This window comes from Bos indicus, chromosome 14 (genome assembly GCF_029378745.1).
Source record: "Bos indicus isolate NIAB-ARS_2022 breed Sahiwal x Tharparkar chromosome 14, NIAB-ARS_B.indTharparkar_mat_pri_1.0, whole genome shotgun sequence".
Lineage (NCBI taxonomy): Eukaryota > Metazoa > Chordata > Mammalia > Artiodactyla > Bovidae > Bos > Bos indicus.
Window position 1 is genome coordinate 38,493,874 of NC_091773.1, and position 21,135 is coordinate 38,515,008.

Sequence of the window (21,135 nt, forward strand, 5' to 3'; positions counted from 1 at the left end):
AGGCTAATCAGTGGTGGTACTAATTTCTCAAAAGGTCTTGGGAATCTTTGAGTTGGATGGCCCGCAGAAAATATGTTGCTTAACCTCCTATTTGATTTAGGAATCCTTAACACGGCATCTTTGAGATTCAGTCAAGGTGCCACGAGTACTTTCTGTAGGGGTGAGATCCTAGCTGGACAGCTCCAGTTGTTAAACTTCTGCAGCTGGGAGCAGTCATGAGCATTTCCTGAAGCTGCTCTGATGTTTCATACTATTCTGCTCTCACCTTCTGTGCTCGTTTTAGATGTTTTTGTCTTTTCAATTTTGCCATGTTAATTCCTATTTACTGCTTTTAGTATTGCACCTTAAAGTCTTCTCAAATTACTCAAATTTAGTTAGGAACTTAATACCAAAATAGAGCAAAACCTGAACTTTGACTCATGCTATCAACATCAAAGAGTATATCTCACCACTGAATTTTGAACTTCAGAAGCACTCCCAGTTTCTAACACTGTACTGCTCTTGTAAGGAAGTGGTGTGCATCCAGCGGTGATGAAGTTCATCTCACCATTGGACGCACACCTTTGCTCTCCCATTTTTAGATGCACCCATGAAGAGTTAAACTATGTGCATCAGGCCACACGTACTGGTAGAGACCCAGCTGGGAGTATAGCCCAGGAAACTTGGCTCGCAGTCGTGGTGTGCTTCTTACCACATGACCATCATTTCTGACAAATATAAAATCACGTAGTACTCTTCCTGCTGAAACATGCAGGAGACAACACACGTTGGCAAAGTAGACTAGTCAGTGTATGTTAAGCAAATTATTTAGCTGAATAATGTGCGGTTTACAAGATTCCTGTTGCCATGGACTGAATGGTCCACATTTTGTTAATGTTATCATGACACAGGGTATTTGTGAGGGTCTTTTTAAAACAAATCGCCTTAATAGTCACATTCTTGGCTCTTGTCTTGCCAGACATAGATTTTGCTCCAATGGCATCTTTCTAAGAAGGCACTACTGACTGTTGGCAGCAGCTACTGCTGCATTTAAATTCTTCATGGCCTCTAAGCTGTGCCCTCCAATATGTTTCCTGAGAAGCTAAGCTACTCTTAGCTTAAAATTTCAACTATATGCTTCTAAACCTGAAACAGATGTTATCTTGGCTGCTGTCATTTGTCATGAGCGTCTCTCTTTGTATTATATACAAGATAGATAAAAGGCAGGTAATTTGTTGCCTCACTTTGTAGAGAAAGGAAAAAAGGGAGAGAGAGTGAAACAAGAGAAAGAGATAGAGAGAGACTAAATATATAAATTAGAGGAATGAAGCCACATGGAGACAGAAAAGTACAACCACTTGAGCATCTATTATCCTAATATCATATGCTATAGTTTAGCTACTACCGACTTGCCTGGCATCTCTTTTGAATCATATTTGTGGCCACCCAGATTAACTCTGTGAGCTGTTCTTTTGATTTAATATCAGCTTGCTCTTTTCAGCTCCCATGTCATTTACTGTTTTTAAAAGAAATGTACTGCTTGTTACTCAACCTTCTGTGTTTTCAAGAACTCACAGTCCCCTTTTTTTTCTCCTTTTTGTATGGGAACCAGGAACTAGAAAGCATTAAATGAGGAAAATTAACCACTCAGAAAAGGTGGAAGCCCAGAGAAAAAAAGGCTTGTCTTTTATGGTTTGTACTTGGTAAGCTGTGGGTGTGACTCAATTTCCTCACCACCCACATAAAAAGGTTGCCACCCAATCACTGTTTTTTCTATCCAAAACCCCTCCCCTTTGATTTTGGCTAGGAGAGACCCTAAGAAAGACTGCCCTTTCTGGACTGCTGCAGACTGTGACATATAAAAGCTGTTAGCTGCTCCTGTAGCCAGCAGCACTCAAACCTTGTAGAGTTTTGCTCTCTGAGATTTGTAATAAGACACACTCCTCTCACAAGAGTTCATGCTACAACCTAGCAAAGAACTTTACATTTTTGGAAGAATACTATATTCATTTTGGCTTTGTGCAGAGGTAAGCTATTTAGCTCAACAAGTTTATTTTGCATGCATTGTTTTAAAAGTAGCTCACATTTTTACTTTTTTAGAAGTGAGATTGGGTTATTATAACTTTTTTTGTATCTATTCTATTACTGGGTGTCCATATATGTTTGGGGGACATTATCAGCACATTCTCTGTTATTACCTGTGATGCAGTTTTCCTTTCACTCTCAAGATGAGTTTCAATTCCTTAAGTTTTCCCTCTGAAAATAAATATGCAGTAATGCATTCTGTGACTCAGGCATTTGGGGTAAATGGCTCACATTCAGTTTAGGGTGAGTAGCCATGCTGTTTATTTTTCTCTAGCTAGAGGAAGTTCCTCTTAGGGGTTTGCCTCATAACACCAAGTAAAATGTATAGAGACCACTACAGGTTGTCTCCTAGGCTTGACTTCAACATTTGTTTGGATTTTTTGAAGACAGTCAAATCAAGCACTGATTTTGTAAATTCATACCCTCTGGCCCTATTGTTGTTGTTGTGTTTTTTTTTTTTTTTTCCTTTATAGACCCTAACTCTACTTTTCCGCTTTAAGGCAAAGTAAACTCCTGGCCTCTTCCTCTCCACCTCTCAAAATGATAGCAATCTCTGCCGTCAACAGTGCACTCCTGTTCTCCCTTCTCTGTGAAGCCAGTGCCGTCGTCTTACTCAATTCCACTGACTCATCCCCGCCAACCAATAATTTCACTGATATTGAAGCAGCCCTGGAAGCACAACTAGACTCTGCGGATATCCCCAAAACCAGGCGGAAGCGCTACATTTCGCAGAATGACATGATCGCCATTCTTGATTATCATAACCAAGTTCGGGGCAAAGTGTTCCCACCAGCAGCAAACATGGAATATATGGTAAGAGAAATGTGTTTTCTTTGAATTCTGAGGGAGGGCACTTTGTTTAAGGTGTATGTTGAGAGGATCCAAAGAGTTTGTGTGTTAAAGGATATGGGGTTTTTTGCACCTTTTATCTTAGGGAAGGTTCTGAAGTGCCTGGTAAATTAAAGACTGTTCTATCATAGAATTCAAAGGGAAGGAAAGTATCTAATATTTTTGTGTGAGTTCCATAACCCTTGATGAAACAGGTCTTATATGAGAAAGAGATAAAGGGTGGGGTATGATGACTGATCACATTTGGAAGGTCCTCCTTAAAAAAAAAAAAGTCACAGGGAACTTTTTCTGTGCTGTGTTGGTCTAATAGTCATATTTATCAACTAAAATATTTCTTGAAAATAATTTTTTTAAATTATAGGTTTTGTGTGCATGATTTATTTTCTGGGTAGGTGTCTCTTCCCTTTCTTGGACAAAGCTGCTTCTGACACTAATCTATTTGTATTCTCAGAGAACATGCTGACTTTTTCCTCCCTGTGATTTAATGCTTTGTCGTTCAGATAACAGTGAAGCCAGCACATTTGTGCACTGTTCCAACTTGCCTTGAACACATTCTTTGCTCTCTCTTAAAAACAAAACAAAACAAAACAAAAAATAGGCTCTCTGTGTTTAAGTTGTTTTACTTAGAAAGTAACTTTTTTTAAAGTTGATATTAAAAGAGTAGATGTCTTTTTAAAGTTTCTTAATATTTGGTTTTGAATTTATACAAGGTTATGGTTAAACTTCCAGCACCTCCCAAGAGCACAGCTTGGAGCCTGTTTAAGGCAATGAAGACCACCAATATGGTATTTCTAAGCTGGGGTGGGGGAGGTGGTATCACTAACCACTTTTTATAAGTGCTGACCTAAATTTAGGGATTTCTGTCAGTTTTTAAATTTCTTTCTTTTATTTAACTAAGCTTTTTAATTGTAGATATCATTGTCACAAGAAAAATAAAGACTTGCCAAATGTAAGAGAGTCATGGTTCATAGAAGTACAATTCAGACTTTACTCAGAGGCATTTTTCTAGGATTTCTTAATGAAACTGGAAAAGAAGATATCATTCCTTGTGTGTGAGGGGCAGTACAGTCTCATAATTAAGACTGTGGAGCCTGGAATTTAAATGCTTGGGTTCAAACCTCAGTCCTGGAATTATAAGTTGAATGAGTTCATTACCTAATTCTGTTTTATTTTCATCATCTCTAACATGAAGATAAAAGTATTATCTGCCACAAGGGGTTATTATGGGGAATGTATGAGCTGAGGGGTAGGACAATTAGACTAGATCCTACAGAAAAATAATGTGCAAGAAACATCAGTTTTTATGCATGCCTGTGAACTTACTGAGAAACATGCCCAGTGAAAACCTGTTCAAGATCTAAAAATAGGAGCAGTTACTCACATTGAACAGGTGTTTCTAGAAGTGATGCCCAGATACAGAAAGGAGAGTAATAATCATGTTTTCAAGCATCATACATTTTATGATACATAAGATTCTGTGCAAGCTCAAAAAGGTACGCTCTCCAGACTGCAGGTTTAGGGAGTACTACTTGATGGTGATCACATCACTATGCAGACTAGGGTGAGGATCAAGACAAATGAACTGGCTTTGGAGAGAAACTCATCTTGGTTGAAATCCTAACTATGCTGCTTGTTTTGTGGCCTTGTGCAAGTTGCTTAATATACATAAGATTGAACTTCCTTCTCTGTAAAATGGGAACAACAATTTATATAATAGCCAATCAATATGTAGTGTAATTTATTATTTCAATAATATGGAGGGAAGAGGGATGATCATGAATAATATGTAGGGTACAACACAGTGGAAATGCATTTTAAAAAGCCATATTTTTCCAGTTATGTTTTTCCCCACTGATCACAAATTGATTCCACATGCAATTATTAAATTGCTTCTATAAGCCGAAGATTTGGTTAATTGTTTCCATAGATGATCTCATTTGATAGCTCACAGTCTCCCTATGAGGTTAAGATTATGATCCTCATTTTACAAATGAGATCATTTAGGCCCAGAAAAGTTAATGACTAGGCAAAGGTGGTTTGGAAAATGAATAGTATCACCGGAATTATAATTTAGGTCTGTGCAATTTCAAAGCCTATGCTTGTATTGGGGGGCATCTTTCCATTTGTTAGATTGAGCAAATACTACATTGGGGGAACTGCTGGAGATGCTAGGATATCTGTTTCTTCCTTTATGGTGCTAGCTGAAATCATATAGTTTTTGTATTCTGCTTGACATCCCTTTCTTATTATTTGCTTTTGAACTATGGGAGCCACTATATATGATTTATTTTTTAAGAACCAGATACAATGCTAGTTGTATGGTAAATGCTTTATAAATCTTCCTCCACTTAGTAAGGGTGCCCCTGGTGCCTCAGATGGTAAAGAATCTGCCTGCAATTCAGGAGACCCAGGTTTGATCCCTGGACTGGGAAGATTTTCTGGAGAAGGGAATGGAAACCCACTCCAGTATTCTTGCCTGAAGAATTCCATGGACAGAGGAGCCTGGTAGGCTATAGTCTACCAAAGGGGTACAAAGAGTCAGACACATCTAACACTTCCACTTCTTCTTCACTTAGTAAAGAATGAAAAACAGTAGTATAGTACTATACTATAAAGTAACATTGTCTCAAGTTGTCATGTAAATACTCCATATAGTTCATCACACATATATTTACTCAGTTACTGTTTATTGAGCATTTACTATATGTGAGACACTATTCTAAACACCCAGCATAAATTTGTGAATAAAATAGATATTCCTTGGCCCCCTGGGTGAGGATTCAGACAATAAACAAGATCAACAAATTACATAGTATGTCAGAAAGTGATAAGTTTATGAAGAAAAATAAAGCAGGTTGAGGTTTGGATATTTCATAGTGTAATCATGAAGGCCCTTAGAATGTCCTAGAGTAAGGGGAGGGAGGGAGCCACATGGATAGATGAGGGAAGACTCTTCCAGACAGAGGGAAGAGCCTGAGTAAAGCCTCTAAGGTGGGCGGGAGGGGAGCAGATCAGTTCAGTTAGAAAAACATGGTCGGTTTAGTGAATTCCTGTCTCTGTGGGGCTTCCCAGGTGGCTCAGGGTTAAAGAATCCACTGCCAACACAGGAGACGTGGGCTTGATCCTTGGGTTGGGAAGATCCCCTGGAGAAGGAAATGGCAACCCACTCCAGTATTCTTGCCTGGAAAATCCCATGAGCAGAGGAGCCTGGTGGGCTGGTCAGAGGAGCATGGACCCTGGTCCATGGAGTCGCAAAAGAATCAGACATGACTTAGCAACTAAATAACAACAAAAGTCTCTATGAGTAAATGGACCAGCTGAAATAATTCACTGGATCCCTCTGGCAGACTCAGAGAAACTTTGAGGGAAGTAAAACTTTGAGGTCAGAGCAGGAATGTTCAGTTCAGCTAGTTCAGTTCAGTCGCTCAGTCATGTCCGACTCTTTGCGACCCCATGAATCGCAGCACGCCAGGCCTCCCTGTCCATCACCAACTCCCGGAGTTCACTCAGACTCACGTCCATTGAGTCGGTGATGCCATCCAGCCATCTCATCCTCTGTCGTCCCCTTCTCCTCCTGCCCCCAATCCCTCCCAGCATCAGGGTCTTTTTCAGTGAGTCAACTCTTCTCATGAGGGGGCCAAAGTACTGGAGTTTCAGCTTTAGAATCATTCCTTCCAAAGAACACCCAGGACTGATCTCCTTTAGAATGAAAAAATGGACTGGTTGGATCTCCTTGCAGTCCAAGAGACTCTCAAGAGTCTTCTCCAACACCACAGTTCAAAAGCATCAATTCTTCGGTGCTCAGCTTTCTTCACAGTCCAACTCTCACATCAAGCGACTTTAACCCCCAGGTCAGGTGAAAAATACAAATCTCAGTTGAACACACCTACTTTTAATTTGTTTAACATTGCTTTGGATTGTGAACAATTTGAAAGTAAGTTCCATTCCTAACCTCAAATATAGGCCTCAGAAACTGAGGATACTTATCTCACTGTTGCTCCAAGCTCTGTGTTCAAACTGTCCCCTCGGTGGATGATAGCACCATGGGACCCTCACAGAGGATGTTCTTCAGCTCAAGGTTCTTTCTAATTGCACCAGCCTGACCTGAAATCACCTTCATTCACAACTTTTCTAAAACTTTCCCCATGCTATTTCCTCACCTTCTACTGTCTTCTTGTGTGTGTGTGCTCAGGTGTGTCCTCTTTGCGACCCCATACACTGTAGCTTACCAGGCTCCTCTGTCCATGGGATTTCCCAGGCAAGAATACTGGAGTGGGTTGCCATTTCCTTCTTCAGGGGATCTTACTGACCCAGGAATCAAACCCAAATCTCCTGTGTTCTTTAAGAATGTTTTGTTCTTTACTGACACTTCCTATAATCACAGCCACATTTGATCTCTCCTTTGAGTCACTGTAACCTATTATGTCTATCATACTGCTCTCATCAAAATCAGATCCAATTTATAGTCATTTGTATATTTCCTGCAAACTTCCTAATTTTAAGCTTTTATTTTCTTAGGAAATTTCTTGTGTACAAACAGTAATCAAGCATTATTTGGTGAATTTATTTGAAATCCCTATGAATTGTTATATGTTTAACATGGATCAATTTTGATATTATTATTTATAATTAGAGTTCACTCATCATTTATAATAATATTTTATCTTGTGCACCTAAAATACAAAAGTTTTTCAAAATTTGAAAAAAGAAATCCCCTTAAAATTAACTGATTTTTTTCTTCTTCAAGTACTGGATTATGTTCATATATGCTTGAGTGAATTAAGTGGACACAATTTGAACATGAGATTGGTGACATTCATATTATAGTGTATAATATTTTCTTTGGGTATATTGGCCATGATTTTAGTGGAAAGCACATACTTAGAAATATTTAATTTTCCAAACACTGTATCCTGTTAAAAAATAATAGAGTTTAAGATATGCAAGTCAAACTCTTGGCTTCTATTCTACAATTAGTTTCTTGACAAATTTCCAGAGCTGCTTGGATACCAGCTGTTTTTCATTCTTCCTAAGGGCAACTTAAACTATGACTCTAAACCACAAACCACACTAGTTTCTCAGAATACGAGTCATCCTTAAAAGAATAAGATTATAAGACTCATACATGAAGTAAAACTTGTAGGATATTTCTTGAATTTAAGTCAGTTGAATGAATTTTTAAAAATGTGAAGTCCTTTTGTGAGAGGATAAGAGCCAAAGATAACAGAAAACCTTGTATTTAAAGTGTAAACAAAACAGGAGAAACAAGCAGGGAGAAAAAAAAACCCTAAGCACACTGTAAGACGCAATATGAAGTGAAGTAAAGTGAAGTCGCTCAGTCGTGTCCGACTCTTTGCGACCCCATGGACTGTAGCCTACCAGGTTCCTCCCTCCATGGGATTCTCCAGGCAAGAGTACTGGAGTGGGTTGCCATTTCCTTCTCCAGGGGATCTTCCCGACCCAGGGATCGAACCTGGGTCTCCCGCATTCCAGGCAGACGTTTTAACCTCTGAGCCACCCGTGTAAGACACTGCTGTGTAATAAAACAGTACAGACAAATACCAAAATACCATGGAGAAATCACAGAAAGAGGAGGTAATCCATAGTTGCAAAATCATGAAAGGCTCTTTGGAGGAAGGGTATTTAAAATAGATGCTCAGGAAGGGGCAGGATTGACTGTTACAGTAAGTAAATCAGTACATGAACAAAATCACCAAGAGAGAAAAGCATAGCACATTATCCATGTTGTCAAGGATTTTGAGAACAGGTTGAGGATCACTTAATACAAGAGCAATTAGGAAGGCCATGGAGGCTTTATATCCGGGTCAAAGGTGCAGAGAAAAGTGGCACCTGGCAATTGAGGGAGTTTAGATTGGCTGTGAAGATGGGCCAAGAATTAGCAACGATTGAATCAGTGGGGCCATTCTTTTAGCAAAGGTAAGGAGGAGCTGGGCTTCCCTGGTGGCTCAGTGGTAAAGAATTCACCTGCTAAGGCAGGATACACAGGTTCGATCCCTGGGTCAGGAAAATCCCCTGGAGAAGGAGATGGTAGCCCACTCCAGTATTCTTTTTGCTTGGGAAATCCCATGGACAGAAGAGCCTGGCAGACTACAGTCCATGGGGTTGCAAAAGAATCCTACACCACTTAGTGACTAAAACAACAACAAAGGAGAAGCCAGACACCTACACCTACATGCTTTGACAGATATGAACAGCTAATGGAAATAGTTCATAGGCACATGTGATAGCAGACTTCATAGATGAGAGAATGGTGGAAAGACAGGTAGGGGACAGCATGAAGATAATGATGGATATGAGCTAAAACCTTAAAACTAAAAATGCATAATGTAATTTCAAGAAGCCAAAGTTGTTAAATTGATAATATGGCCAATTTTGTTTGTTTGGTGCCTGCAAATATTACTTGCAGAGCTAAGGGAGTAAGTCTTCCTATATTTTTCTGGAGAAGAGAAAAATACTAGTTTCCAAGTCACAGCAGGTGGTAAAGTTACAGAAAGCATGACTCAAACGAGTGAATGGAGAAGAGATTAATCTGTCCTCAGAAACAGCACAATAAAGTATTGGCCTACAGTAATTTATGTCTTGAGAATAAGGAAAAACTCAAGTTTTGTTTATTTGGGCTTCATGTGGAAGAAAATGTAGATAATATAAATGACTTTTTCCCCTTTATTCAATAGTTGACTAAACATCTGTGATGTCTATCCTTATCTTTTTTTTTTTTTTAAATGAAATCATATACTGTACTAGATGGCACATTTCCTCTCATTTGGGAAGGATAACTCAATTTCCCTTTTATAAACATGAGTAACTTGATGTATCTAACCAATTTTTTTTTTTTCCAATGAGTGCTTTTCTGACCACTAGAAAGCCTCCTGAGAATGTTGCCAGCCAACAGGGAAGTGAGAAAGGCTGCTGACAGGAAGGCATTTGTCCAGCACATTTGAAACTCCACATTCCTGTTCTCCTACATGTAGAACCTTTTAAGTGTCTTGGCTTCAAACAGAGACCAGGCACATTTTACAGGAATTTTCTCCCCAGGTGCGTGTTGCGTAGCATTTCTAAGTTAGTATTGCTTACATATGAATGTTCAGCTCTCCACTTGTGTAGCCAGCTAAAGGCAAGGACATTTTTGTTTGTGATTGTTTTGAATACAGGCTCCAAGAAGTGCAAATGTGAAAATGTTATCAAGCTGTGATTCAGAGCCCCACCATGCTTGCTAGAAGAGCTTTGAATCACACATAGGCTATATATGTGTGGACCATATTTCCTAGTACTCAACATTGCTTTTTCTGGTGGCAAATAATATTTGACCACATGCCATGGTATAGGAAATAATTTTATTATATTTCTGCTATTCGTTGGTGGTGTTCAGTCGCTAAGTTGTGTCTGACTCTTTGAGACCCCATGGACTATAGCATGCCAGTCTCCTCTGCCCTTCACTACCTCCTGGGGTTTGCTCAGGCTCATGTCCATTGAGTTGGTGATTCTATCTAAACACCTCATCCTCTGCTGCTCCCTTCTCCTTTTGCCTTTTGACTATTTGTAGAACCTAGAATCATTTCTGTCTCACAGAGAACACTCAGTCAAAATGTGTGGAACAACTGAATGACATCTTCTAATTTTTGCTGGGCATTCCAGGTAAAGAGCGTGTAAGTATAGGACTCACAGTCTGCTGGGCAGGAATCACTCAGTCCTGACAGGCTGAGGGATTCAATGGGGAGCAAAAAGGCACTTTTTTATAGGAAGTACTGTGAAAACAGACAAGCAAGTGGGCAAAGCAGCGAGCTGAGTGCTAAAGTAGAATAAATAAAGGGTACTTGGGATCACAAGGCACATACCTAGCCCAAACTTGGACTGGGCTAGAGAGGCAGGGAAGACTTCCAAGAGGAAATGATTTCAAATATTAAATATGAAAATAAATAAAAGTTGTACAGGCAGGAGTGGGAAAAAGGGAATTGGGTGGTAGGTGAGGAAGGGTGCTCTGAGAAGGTGCACATACAGTGAAGGATAAAATTCAGTGTGGCTTGGACATAGAGGATAAAAGAAAAAGTGGTATTTGATGGGGCTGGGAAGGTAAGCAGAAATTTGAATTTTATTCTAAGATCAAGGCAAGTGGTTGAGGGTTTTAAGTTAGGGAATTAATTTGCCTTTCAGAAGGGTCATTCTGGCTTTAGGTTGAGAGAGGGATTGGAGAGAGGCAGAAGTAACAGCATAGTCAAGAGACCATTATAATCGCCTGGGGAAGGGAGAATTGGCCTTAGTGATGCTTAAGGGCATAGGGACAAAATGAATTTGGGCCTTGAATCAGTAGGGGTGAGGGATTTATATGAAGAAGTAGCATGAGGATTTATATTGGGGGGCAGCCACAGAGGATACCTCTGTTTTTGACTAAGACAATTAAGTTTCCCTGAGCTGGAGAAAACAAAGTGCAGGTTTCTGGGAGTCATTAGGTAGCTGGAGGTTTGTCATCCAGGGTGCACATCTAGAGAGGTTGAAAATAGTAGCTAGTGTGTGGGAGGGAACATTCTTTCAAAACAAAGAATTTGGGATGGGAATTATGCTTTAGTAATCAGAATGGACCACTTTACATAATGGGGGTAGGGTAGTGTCATGGAGACAGCATGGATGGATGATTTTATGTCTGGGAATCTACTCAAGAATTTTTGCAAGAAAGTTTCATGTATCTTTATTTATTTATTTATTTTATTTTTTAGAATCAGTGCTGAGCCTTAAATCAACATGAATCCAAATCTATTTCAGAGGGCTGCATAGCGCCAGGTCCATCTAGTCTTTCTGACCTATTCAGCATAAGGTTTCAGGGGAAAATTAATCAAAGGACTTCAGAAAAATAGAAGTTGACTCGTCTGACTAGTCTGGTGTGCTGAATTTAATGTATCTGAAAACGATTTAATAGTCAGTCAATGACCATTAAATAGTTATACTTGAGATGTTTAATTGTCTATGAGAATTTCTAAAGAATGATGTGGGAGGAGGTCAGGGAAGATAAAGACTAACAGTTTAAAGTGGTCAAGAGAAATGTCTGGCATAGAATACATCATGGACTGAGGTTTGGAGGGATATGATTTGAATGTTTCCAATCCATGTAACCCATGGTGTCTAAAATCAGATAGATTTTAGCGTCCAAAAGCATATTTTTTGACACAAATATGGAAGAATGCCCCCAAAGTTGTGTGTTTAGACTAGACTTTTCATGACTCTTAAAATTTCACATCACATACTCCCAACTGAAACAGTCCAGAAATGTTGCTTAAGGGCACAATCTTTTTTTTTTTATCCTGCAAAGTGCATCAAATTCACATTTCATAATTTCATTAAATATGAGCATTCTACCCAATCTGCCTCTGCATTCCAGGGAGAGCATGTTTTCAGCAGGCAGTAGGGAGGCGGAAAGGCATTTGAATTCTTCTGACTAAGTGGGCGATAGCAAGATACAGGGTTTATGTGAGTATCATAAGATAGTTTAACAGTGAAGAAGTCAGGTTTTAGATGATTATAACACTGAGTTGGTAAAAAAAAATTAACCGCACATGAAAATGTCTTCCTGGCATATAAGCACAGTATTAAATGATAGCTGGTAGGTAGTAACTTCCTGCAAAAGGAGGACTATTGCTAGAATCCATCAGTAAGTGGTCTTCAAATTTAAAGATAAATCATATGTTAAAGGGGGATTTAAGGAAGGGAGTTATTATATTTTAAAACTCTGAAACGTTCTATAATTCTTATCTTCCACTGTTTGATGTTATTTTCCTGGAAGCAAGGTCCTTATTATCTATACACAATTCTGTTTCTGATTAGTTAGTTGCTTCAGGGTTTATCTGTTTTCACCTTATCTGATTGCTTGCTAAATTTAAGGTTTCATGTCTCTTAAACTTCAGGCTGCCAGATATCGCGATTGAAAATGCACCTCACCTTGTCTCCCATTTTAGGCAGCTTTCTAGCTCACAGACCACAACTCTTCCAGTGTCTGATCTTCCGACAATAATATTTACCATTCTGTACAACCTGCCCTGCTAAAACTGTGCTAAATTCTTCTTAGTCACTATCTCGCCTAACCTTCACAGCAGTCTTGTGAAATGGGAACAATTTTCTTTATTTAGAGACAGGAAATTTGAAGTTTGGACAGCGTTAAGTAGCTTCCCCAAGGTCACAGAGCAAGTAAATCAAAATGATGAGAGCGCAGTTCTGTCTGACGGCAAAGCCCATGCTTTAAGAGACTATACAGTGCACACTCCCCTCCATGTGTTCATCTCCTGCTCTTGAGCCCACTGGCTTGGGAATGTCTCCACATGCATTTTATCTGAGGACATCACTGAATATTAGAAAGTATTTCTTCATGTGGAATCAAATCTTGCTTCCTGTACTCTTTCTAACCTTGGCAGCCACATAGGAAAAGTCTGTATTATGATACTGTTTCAAGTCTTTGAAGGCTATGAGCATCCATGCATTAGACCTTGACCCCCAATCACCCAGCTCTTTCTAACCCTCCAGCCTTTTTGTGCTAAATACCTATACACACTACCTCTTTCACCCAGAGTATGGCCAGCATCGGGAAGGCGGCATAAAGATATTTGCCTTTTGAAAATCCTGGAAAAGGTAAGAAGTTGTGCCATTAAGGAAATGGAAAATCAAGTCTCCCCCGCTCCCCTCCACCCTTTATGTTACACATACACACAGGAATGCTGCCAGTTAGATCATCTTGGGGTCTGCGAGCAGCTTGGCTCTGAGCAAGGAATGCCTTTTACTAGGCTGTTGTCCTTGGTTGGGTTCCAACATGTGTGTTCTCTATTTTTTCTGTAAGGGATGTATCTATTTGCATAATAAACATGTCTGAATAAATAGTTGGCCTTTTTCATGACGGGTGACTTTCTTTTTGTTTACTTCTTTTTAAATTAGTTTTTATTGGAGTATAGTTGCTTTACAATGTTGTGTGCTTTTCTGGCAATGAGGTGCATAGAAGTGACATGACCCGACCTGCACAGAGTAGCGATGACAAGTTAGTCTTCATTCATTCTACTTCTGTGGCTGCATCCTTTCACATTAGGCTGGCAGATGAGGTAGAACATGCTCCTGCTGAGTCATCTCATATCCTCATGAACCAAACTGCTTATAGATCAAATGTGTATTTTAAATACAGAGTCAACATTATTATCATGGAAAAGGATCGCCTTACCTTTAAAATTTTTTATCTGTTCTTTCTCTAAGATTTCGGGTTCTTAGAATGTTACGTGTGTGTCACTTCTGATATATCATTTAGTAAAGGCATTTAGAGTTCCCTCCGATTTCCGAATAAGCCGCATGAGCCTCATCTGTTCTCTCTGTTCATATCCGTGTCACCACAGACTATGTTCCCTCCTCCTGGAACTGTCATGCTCAGAATGAATGATGTTGTCTTATTTGCATAGCAGCAAACAGGATGATTTAATTACCTCTCTCATTCGTAATTCTGTCTTTCACGAAGGTACAGAGCAAACCGCCTCACAGAGCTTAGCAGTCAGTATCAGTGACAACCAGTCATTTTCCTGATGAAAGGCTATGTTTATTTTTTATCAACTCTTGGATCAATAATGTACAAGAGCTGAGAGGAAGGAGGGCTTCCCTCATAGCTCAGTTGGTAAAGAATCCACCTGCAGTGTGAGAGACCCCAGTTCGATTCCTGGATGAGGAAGATCTGCTGGAGAAGGGATAGGCTACTCACTCCAGTATTCTTGAGCTTCCCTTGTGGCTCAGTTGGTAAAGAGTCCACCTGCAATGCAGAAGACCTGGGTTCGATCCCTGGGTTGGGAAGATCCCCTGGAGAAGGGAAAGGCTATCCACTCTAGTATTCTGGCCTGGAGAATTCCATGGACTGTATAGTCCATGGGGTTGCAAAGAGAGGAAGGACACTGTTCTAAGTCCTTTTAAGTGAAAACTAACTTCTAGAAATGCCCCCCTTTTCCCAAACCTCTTCTGTGGTGTGTGTATGGGGGTGCAGGAGCAGGGTGTGGTGAGTAGGAGTGAGATAGAAGAGGGGAGGCCCAAAGTCCTCTGCAATCAGAATGGCACTTCACTGAATAAGCTTTAAACTATCATTTCTAACCGGAAGAACACAGAACAACTTTGTAAGCACACATTCAAAGTCTCCAACTTGAAATGTTGATTCACTGGGTCCAGGATTGGGCTGGGGATCTGCTTTCTCAAAAAGTTTCCATTGGAGGCCCTGGAGTGATTTCCCAGGTGAGAGAAAATATCTGAGATTATGATTTAGGACATAAAACTGAGCTGAGAAAAATATTTTGTGGCTCAAATATCCATTTATTTATCAAGAGACTATATACTAGAAGAATAAGAAAGAATTATTCCAGTGATAATTTCTATATTATCACAAAATTTCACTTGAATACTCACTCAGCACTCATTTTCATAAGACATCCTGTGGTCATTGTGGGTGAGCTACAGATGTCTGCAGTGTGGAATGACACTTATTTGGGAATATACATGATTGACTAAGGATGCTTCTAAAGAAGCAGACTTTTAAGTAGCACGTTTTTTGGAAGTGGCTTTATAACATACATTGCATATAGATAATGGGTAATGTATTATATTACATACTAATTAATTTATATAATGTATTGTAATTTATGATTTTTCACTTATTTGTTTGGCAGGGCTTCCCAGGTGGCTTAGTGGTAAAGAATCTGTCTGCCAATGCAGGAGACGCAGGAGATGTAGATTCAATCTCTGGGTCGGGAAGATCCCCTGGAATAGGAAATGGCAACCCACTCTAGTATTCTTGCCTAGAGAATTCCACGGACAGAGGAGCCTGGCAGGCTATAGTCCATGGGGTTGCAAAGAGTTGGACACAACTTAGAAGCTAAACAAGTAATTCTTTAACTTGCCTATCTCTTCCCTAAACTATAAGGCAGAGTCCATATCAGTCTTGCTGACTGTTCAATTCACATTACCCGGTGCATCCCAATATATACTCAATTACTAGCTGCCTAGATCAATGAATTTTGGCTCAGACGGTACAGTGTCTGCCTGCAGTGTGGGAGATCTGGTTTTATTCCCTGGGTTGGGAAGATTCCCTGGAAAAGGAAATGGCAACCCACTCCAGTATTCTTGCCTGGGAAATCCCATGGACAGAGGAGCCTGGTGGGCTACAGTCCATGAAGTTGCAAAGAGTTGGACATGACTGAGCAACTAATACTATTGGTTGATCTGGAAATTTGCATTTCTTACATTTTCCACTGTTGATTAAAACACAGCATCCCCATCTGGGAAGTTTGGTATAAGGAGGTTTGGGGCCAAGGTATCTCCAAGGTCATTGTTTCTTGCCACCATTCATGTGTACTAAGATCACTTATCTACAGAAGTGTGTTGGTGACAATGATAATTCCCATTGGAGTTCACAAACTACAGGCCCATCAACCATTCCAATTAGTAGTCATGTTTAACTTGCTCTGCAAGTGTTGAACTGTAGAGAATTTTACATTTTAAAAAGCTATTTGGGAACAAGAATCCACCTGCAATGTGGGAGGCCTGGGTTTAATCCCTGGTTGGAAAGGTCTCCTGGAGGAGGACATGGCAACCCACTCCATTATTCTTGCCTGGAAAATCCCCACGGACAGAGGAGCCTGTCGGGCAACAGTCCATGGGATCCCAGAGTTGAACACAACTTAGTGACTAAGCGCAGCACAGAGGTGGGTACATTTCACATACACATCAGGATTTCTACATTATCCTGGAAAGTTGCAACATTTACAGCCATTATTCCCTCCCTCTACGTGTCAGCATTCGGTTAAAAAGAATAGCATGTTTGGGTATAGGAAAATTCACTCATTTCCAAGTGTCTCTGTCTTTCAAATAATTGTCCAGACATCAAGCAACAGTTGTACTTTTTCATCTTATACCCAATATTTCTTTACTCATTTTCATTACTGGAACAACCCTGAAACCAATCATTGAGGTTGATTACATTTAAACAGCACTTTGGCATTTTCAAAGCACTTGACTGAAGTATAGATTGAGCCATGCATAAATTAAAGCACTGAAAAATTCTTTCCTTTATTTCCTAATCACCAATCCTGTTTAAGTAGTCTTACCTCAAATTCTGAATGTTTTTATTTTATCCATGCCTTCATTAATTTATATATTAAGGCTTTATGTGTATGAAACATTCTCTGAGCTAGGAGTCTTTTTCAATAATTCAGATAACAAAATGATGGTGACTTCACTCAAGGTGGTGCCAATAATGGTGATAATCAGTGGGTATAATCTGGATAGACAGGATCTTGATGGTAAGATCAACAAGATTTGCTGACAGAGCATATAAAGATTATTAAGCAAACAAAGAGTAAAGACAGCTATGGATTTTTTGGCCTGAGCAACTATAACAGCAGTTGGTAAACTTTTTCTGTAAAGGACTGGAAGATAAATATGTTTAACTTTGTAGGCCTTGTGGTCTATGCTGCCACTATAACACAGAAACAGCATAGATAATATATAAGCACGCAGTGGTTCAGATTTGGTGACCCCTGAACTGGAAGAAATAGGGTTACACCATTCACTGATGGGAGGAAGACTGCCTGTGTTGTTTAGGGAGTAGAGAGTAGGGATAGGATTGAGAATATTGGAACTCAATTTTGGACTTGTTAAGTAAAGATTTAAAGTGGGTAGATTAGCTTGGAATTTAGTGGAGAAGGATAAAGATATAATATGGAATAATACCACTAGCTTATAAACAGTATTTCAATGCATGAGACTGGATGTGATTAGCTAAGCAGTGAGTGTAGATGAAACAGGGAAGAGAGGTGGAGAGAGACAGAGACAGAGAGCGAGACAGAGAGGGACATGGCTTGAGCCCTGGGAATCCTTCAGCATGTAGAGGTTAGGGAGATGAGGAAGAAGCAGCAAAGATATGGAGACACAGCAGTCAGAGAAAAACAAGGCAAGTGTGGGGTCATGAAACCAAGGAATGGATGTGAGTCCAGAAGGAGCAGGTGGTTAGATACTCTAAAAGCTGCTGGTTAACCAAATAAGATGGTGACTGGGGAATGACCATTGATGATATCGATGAGATCAGTTTGAGTAGAGTGGACACAGAGGGAAACCTGCCTGCGGGTGTGGGCTTGAGTGTGGAAGAGCAAAAATCGAGAATTCTCTGTTAAGACAACACTCAAGAAATTTCATTGTAAGAGGAATAAGAGGAATGATACATTGGAATATGAAGATGGAGAGGGGTCAAGAAAAGGCCTTTTTTGTTAGTTTTTAAGAAATTTATGCTGCTGCCAATGATTGCCTCAGAGTTCTTCTAAAAAAGTATACTTTTACATCATCTCTTTATAGAAATTTACCTTCCCAACCTATGTGAAAGGGAGCACTCATCTTATCTGAGGAAAGTCCTTGTTATCCTTGTTTAAACACTTAAAAAACACTCAGGACCCCACTTTGATATTTTATGTTATAATGCCATCCCATATCTGTATTCATTTTTGAGGCTTGAGGGAATTTTTTTTAAATCAAGTTCCTTTAACTACTTCTCTTTTAAAGTTCAATCAGTTTAATAGCATTTAATTAATCTAACTAGTGCCAAAAATTCCCCATGTGAAAGCCTTTTCTCTTCCTCTGCCCACTCCACCCCCTCCAGGTTAACCAAGGCTCATTCTTAACACTGGGTCTCAGTTTCCTTCATTGGCCACCTCACAAGCATTTCCACCTAAGGGGAATAAACCCATCAATTCAAAACAGAACCACAACCATGCCCATGAAGTGTTTTTTAAAAGCTTTTGGCTGCCCTCAGGGGAAATAATTTTTTCATCACTTAATATCTTTTCAATGGCTCTTCCTCACTTCTGTAAGTCATCTCTCCTTTCCCAATCTAACCCAGGAAAAGAACAAAGAACCCCAGTTGAATATTTTTAAACACCAAAAGCTTGTCTATCTAAACTGCCTTTATGTTTTATCTAAATATATGAGAAATGACTGCTTAAAAGTCCAAGAAAACAAGTATCTGTAGGACATGCCATACTGTTTCCAGTGTTGCTATCATAGTATCCTTGACAATAACTGATTTAGAAATATGTCTTCAAAAATTCAGTGTGGTATTTTTATTTTTAGTATTTTATGTCTTTGAAGATGGTTGCCATGTGCAGAGTAGATTTTTTAAGAGGTCATTTTCAAATTTAATATTTATGGTTTTCTACTTTAGCCTCACTTATACATATTTTTGTTCTATGCATAAATCTAGCAAGTTTTGGCAACCACACTTGTTTAATGTTTGTTACTATTTACAAATCTAATTAATTTAAATTTTAAGTTACATTTATAGATTTAACATATTTGACCTTTAGTATTTCACTTGGTTTATTGAAAATCATTTCCATATATTTAAAAGTCTTAAGAGGCTAAGACATTCAGTGACTTTTAAGTTCTAAATTTTGCAATACTGTTTAAAAATTATATCAAGATAGTCTTACAATTTTTAACTTAAAACCACAAATATAAATAATTATTCATGAATGCATTTTATATTGCAATTACAAGGCTAACTAGTTGCTTTAACAACCTGTTGCCACATTCTTTTAACCACTATAAATAATATCAAATATGTATAGATTCCTTACCCAGAAATAGTTATTCTTTTTAGCAACTTATATTTAACTCTTTCAAATGCTTCTACATTTAATTCTTATGCTTGGAATTAAAATATGTTACCCACTTGAAAAAAAAAAACAAACCAGTATGCCATCTCTAACAATGCTGGGTATACATTCTGAAGTAATTTTTAGGGTTGTCTTTCAGTTGGTCTACATTTCTTATTGTACAGCAATAATGACTGGGGTTTAAGGAGGGAGCTTTGGATGTCCTGGTGGCCACTGTGTCATGAGTACCAAAACTTAAGGAAATGGCTTATAAAATGACCCCATCTTTGGGCTGGATCATATCATTCTCTAATTCTTCTATTTATGAAAGTTAGTGTGTCATGTTGAGACACTCTTTGACTCAATTTTTTATTTCTTTGACCCAAGCTCTGAAGACCCCTGGACTGATAAGGATCTGCATTCTTTTCCTGTCTCTCCTATCTCTTGGAGCCACACTCTTCTAGCAATTAAATAACATCAATTTGAATTCTGGATGTCTCTCATGGCTTAATCAGACTATGTGGTTTCCACAGACAAGGTGCTAAATTTATTTATAAGCACAGTAGCTTATGGTAAACATTTTAGTTCAAAGCTATATCAATCAATTTACAAGCTGACCAACTAAATAGTTTGTAACACAAAGAATGGAAGAAAGCCATGCAGGGCAGTAGTGCCCGTATATACAGGCTTGTGCATGCTCTGACACCGTTTCAAACCATCTTTACTTTGTGAATTATTTAATCATAATATCTAACTTCTACTAGCTCCTGTAAATATTTTTGTGTCTCCATGCATAATTTTCTTAATTTTTGCCTCATTTTTAGAAGGCAAGATAAGAGTTTAAGTGTTGGCAACTCAGTTATCTATGACATTATTTTATCCATGTAGAGGAACAAAGGGCTCCCCTTGTGGCACAGATGTTAAAGAAAATGTCTGCAATGTGGGAGACCCAAGTTTAATCCCTGGGTCAGGAAGATCCTCTGGAGGAGGGGCATGGCAACCCACTTCAGTATTCTTGCCTGGAGAATTCCATGGACAGAGGAGCCTGGTGGTCTACAGTCCATGGGTCACCAAGAGTCAGACAATGCCAAGAGACTGACACATTCACTTTCAGAGGGACAAGACCTAGAAATACAGAATTTGAGGCTGGCTCCATAAAAGCTAAATAAATATCAGGTGTTTAGTTTAACACCTGATAATCACATGTTGCATATTTGCTAGTTATTTCATAGAATGTTAAAAAAGTGCACATTTGTGGCCTTTTTTCTTTTGCAAATTTATAGGGTATGATACTAAAATTATTTCAAATAAATATCACAGATGCTTAATGAAATTCAGCAGATTGATTACCCATTTAGCATCCAGAAATGTACATATTACTCAAATGCTTAGGTGATTATAACTTCATTCCTGAAACTTGTAAGTTGTTAGAATTCTTTCACGTGATTAAACTGACAACATTAATCACAGTTTAGAGCCTCTGGATAGGAAAGAGGCTATCTTGATTTGCTGTTTTCAAAACTCAAAGACCTCTCATCATATTAATAAATTTAAGTGACAATGT

At 39.0% G+C, this 21,135-nt stretch overlaps 1 protein-coding gene across 2 annotated transcripts in view; it reads left to right on the plus strand.

The window, feature by feature from the left end:
- Nucleotides 1–1,811: 1,811 nt before the first annotated feature.
- The window catches only part of PI15 (peptidase inhibitor 15), a 36,702-nt gene continuing 17,378 nt past the window's right edge, over nucleotides 1,812–21,135 (plus strand). The window contains exons 1-2 of one of the 2 annotated variants that reach the window (XM_070802729.1): nucleotides 1,812–2,006; nucleotides 2,538–2,877. In XM_070802729.1, the coding sequence (XP_070658830.1) occupies nucleotides 2,605–2,877 (273 nt within the window). In that variant the 5' untranslated portion in view covers nucleotides 1,812–2,006; nucleotides 2,538–2,604. The remainder of the gene's footprint in view (nucleotides 2,007–2,537; nucleotides 2,878–21,135) is intronic. The other variant, XM_070802728.1, reaches the window with a different exon arrangement.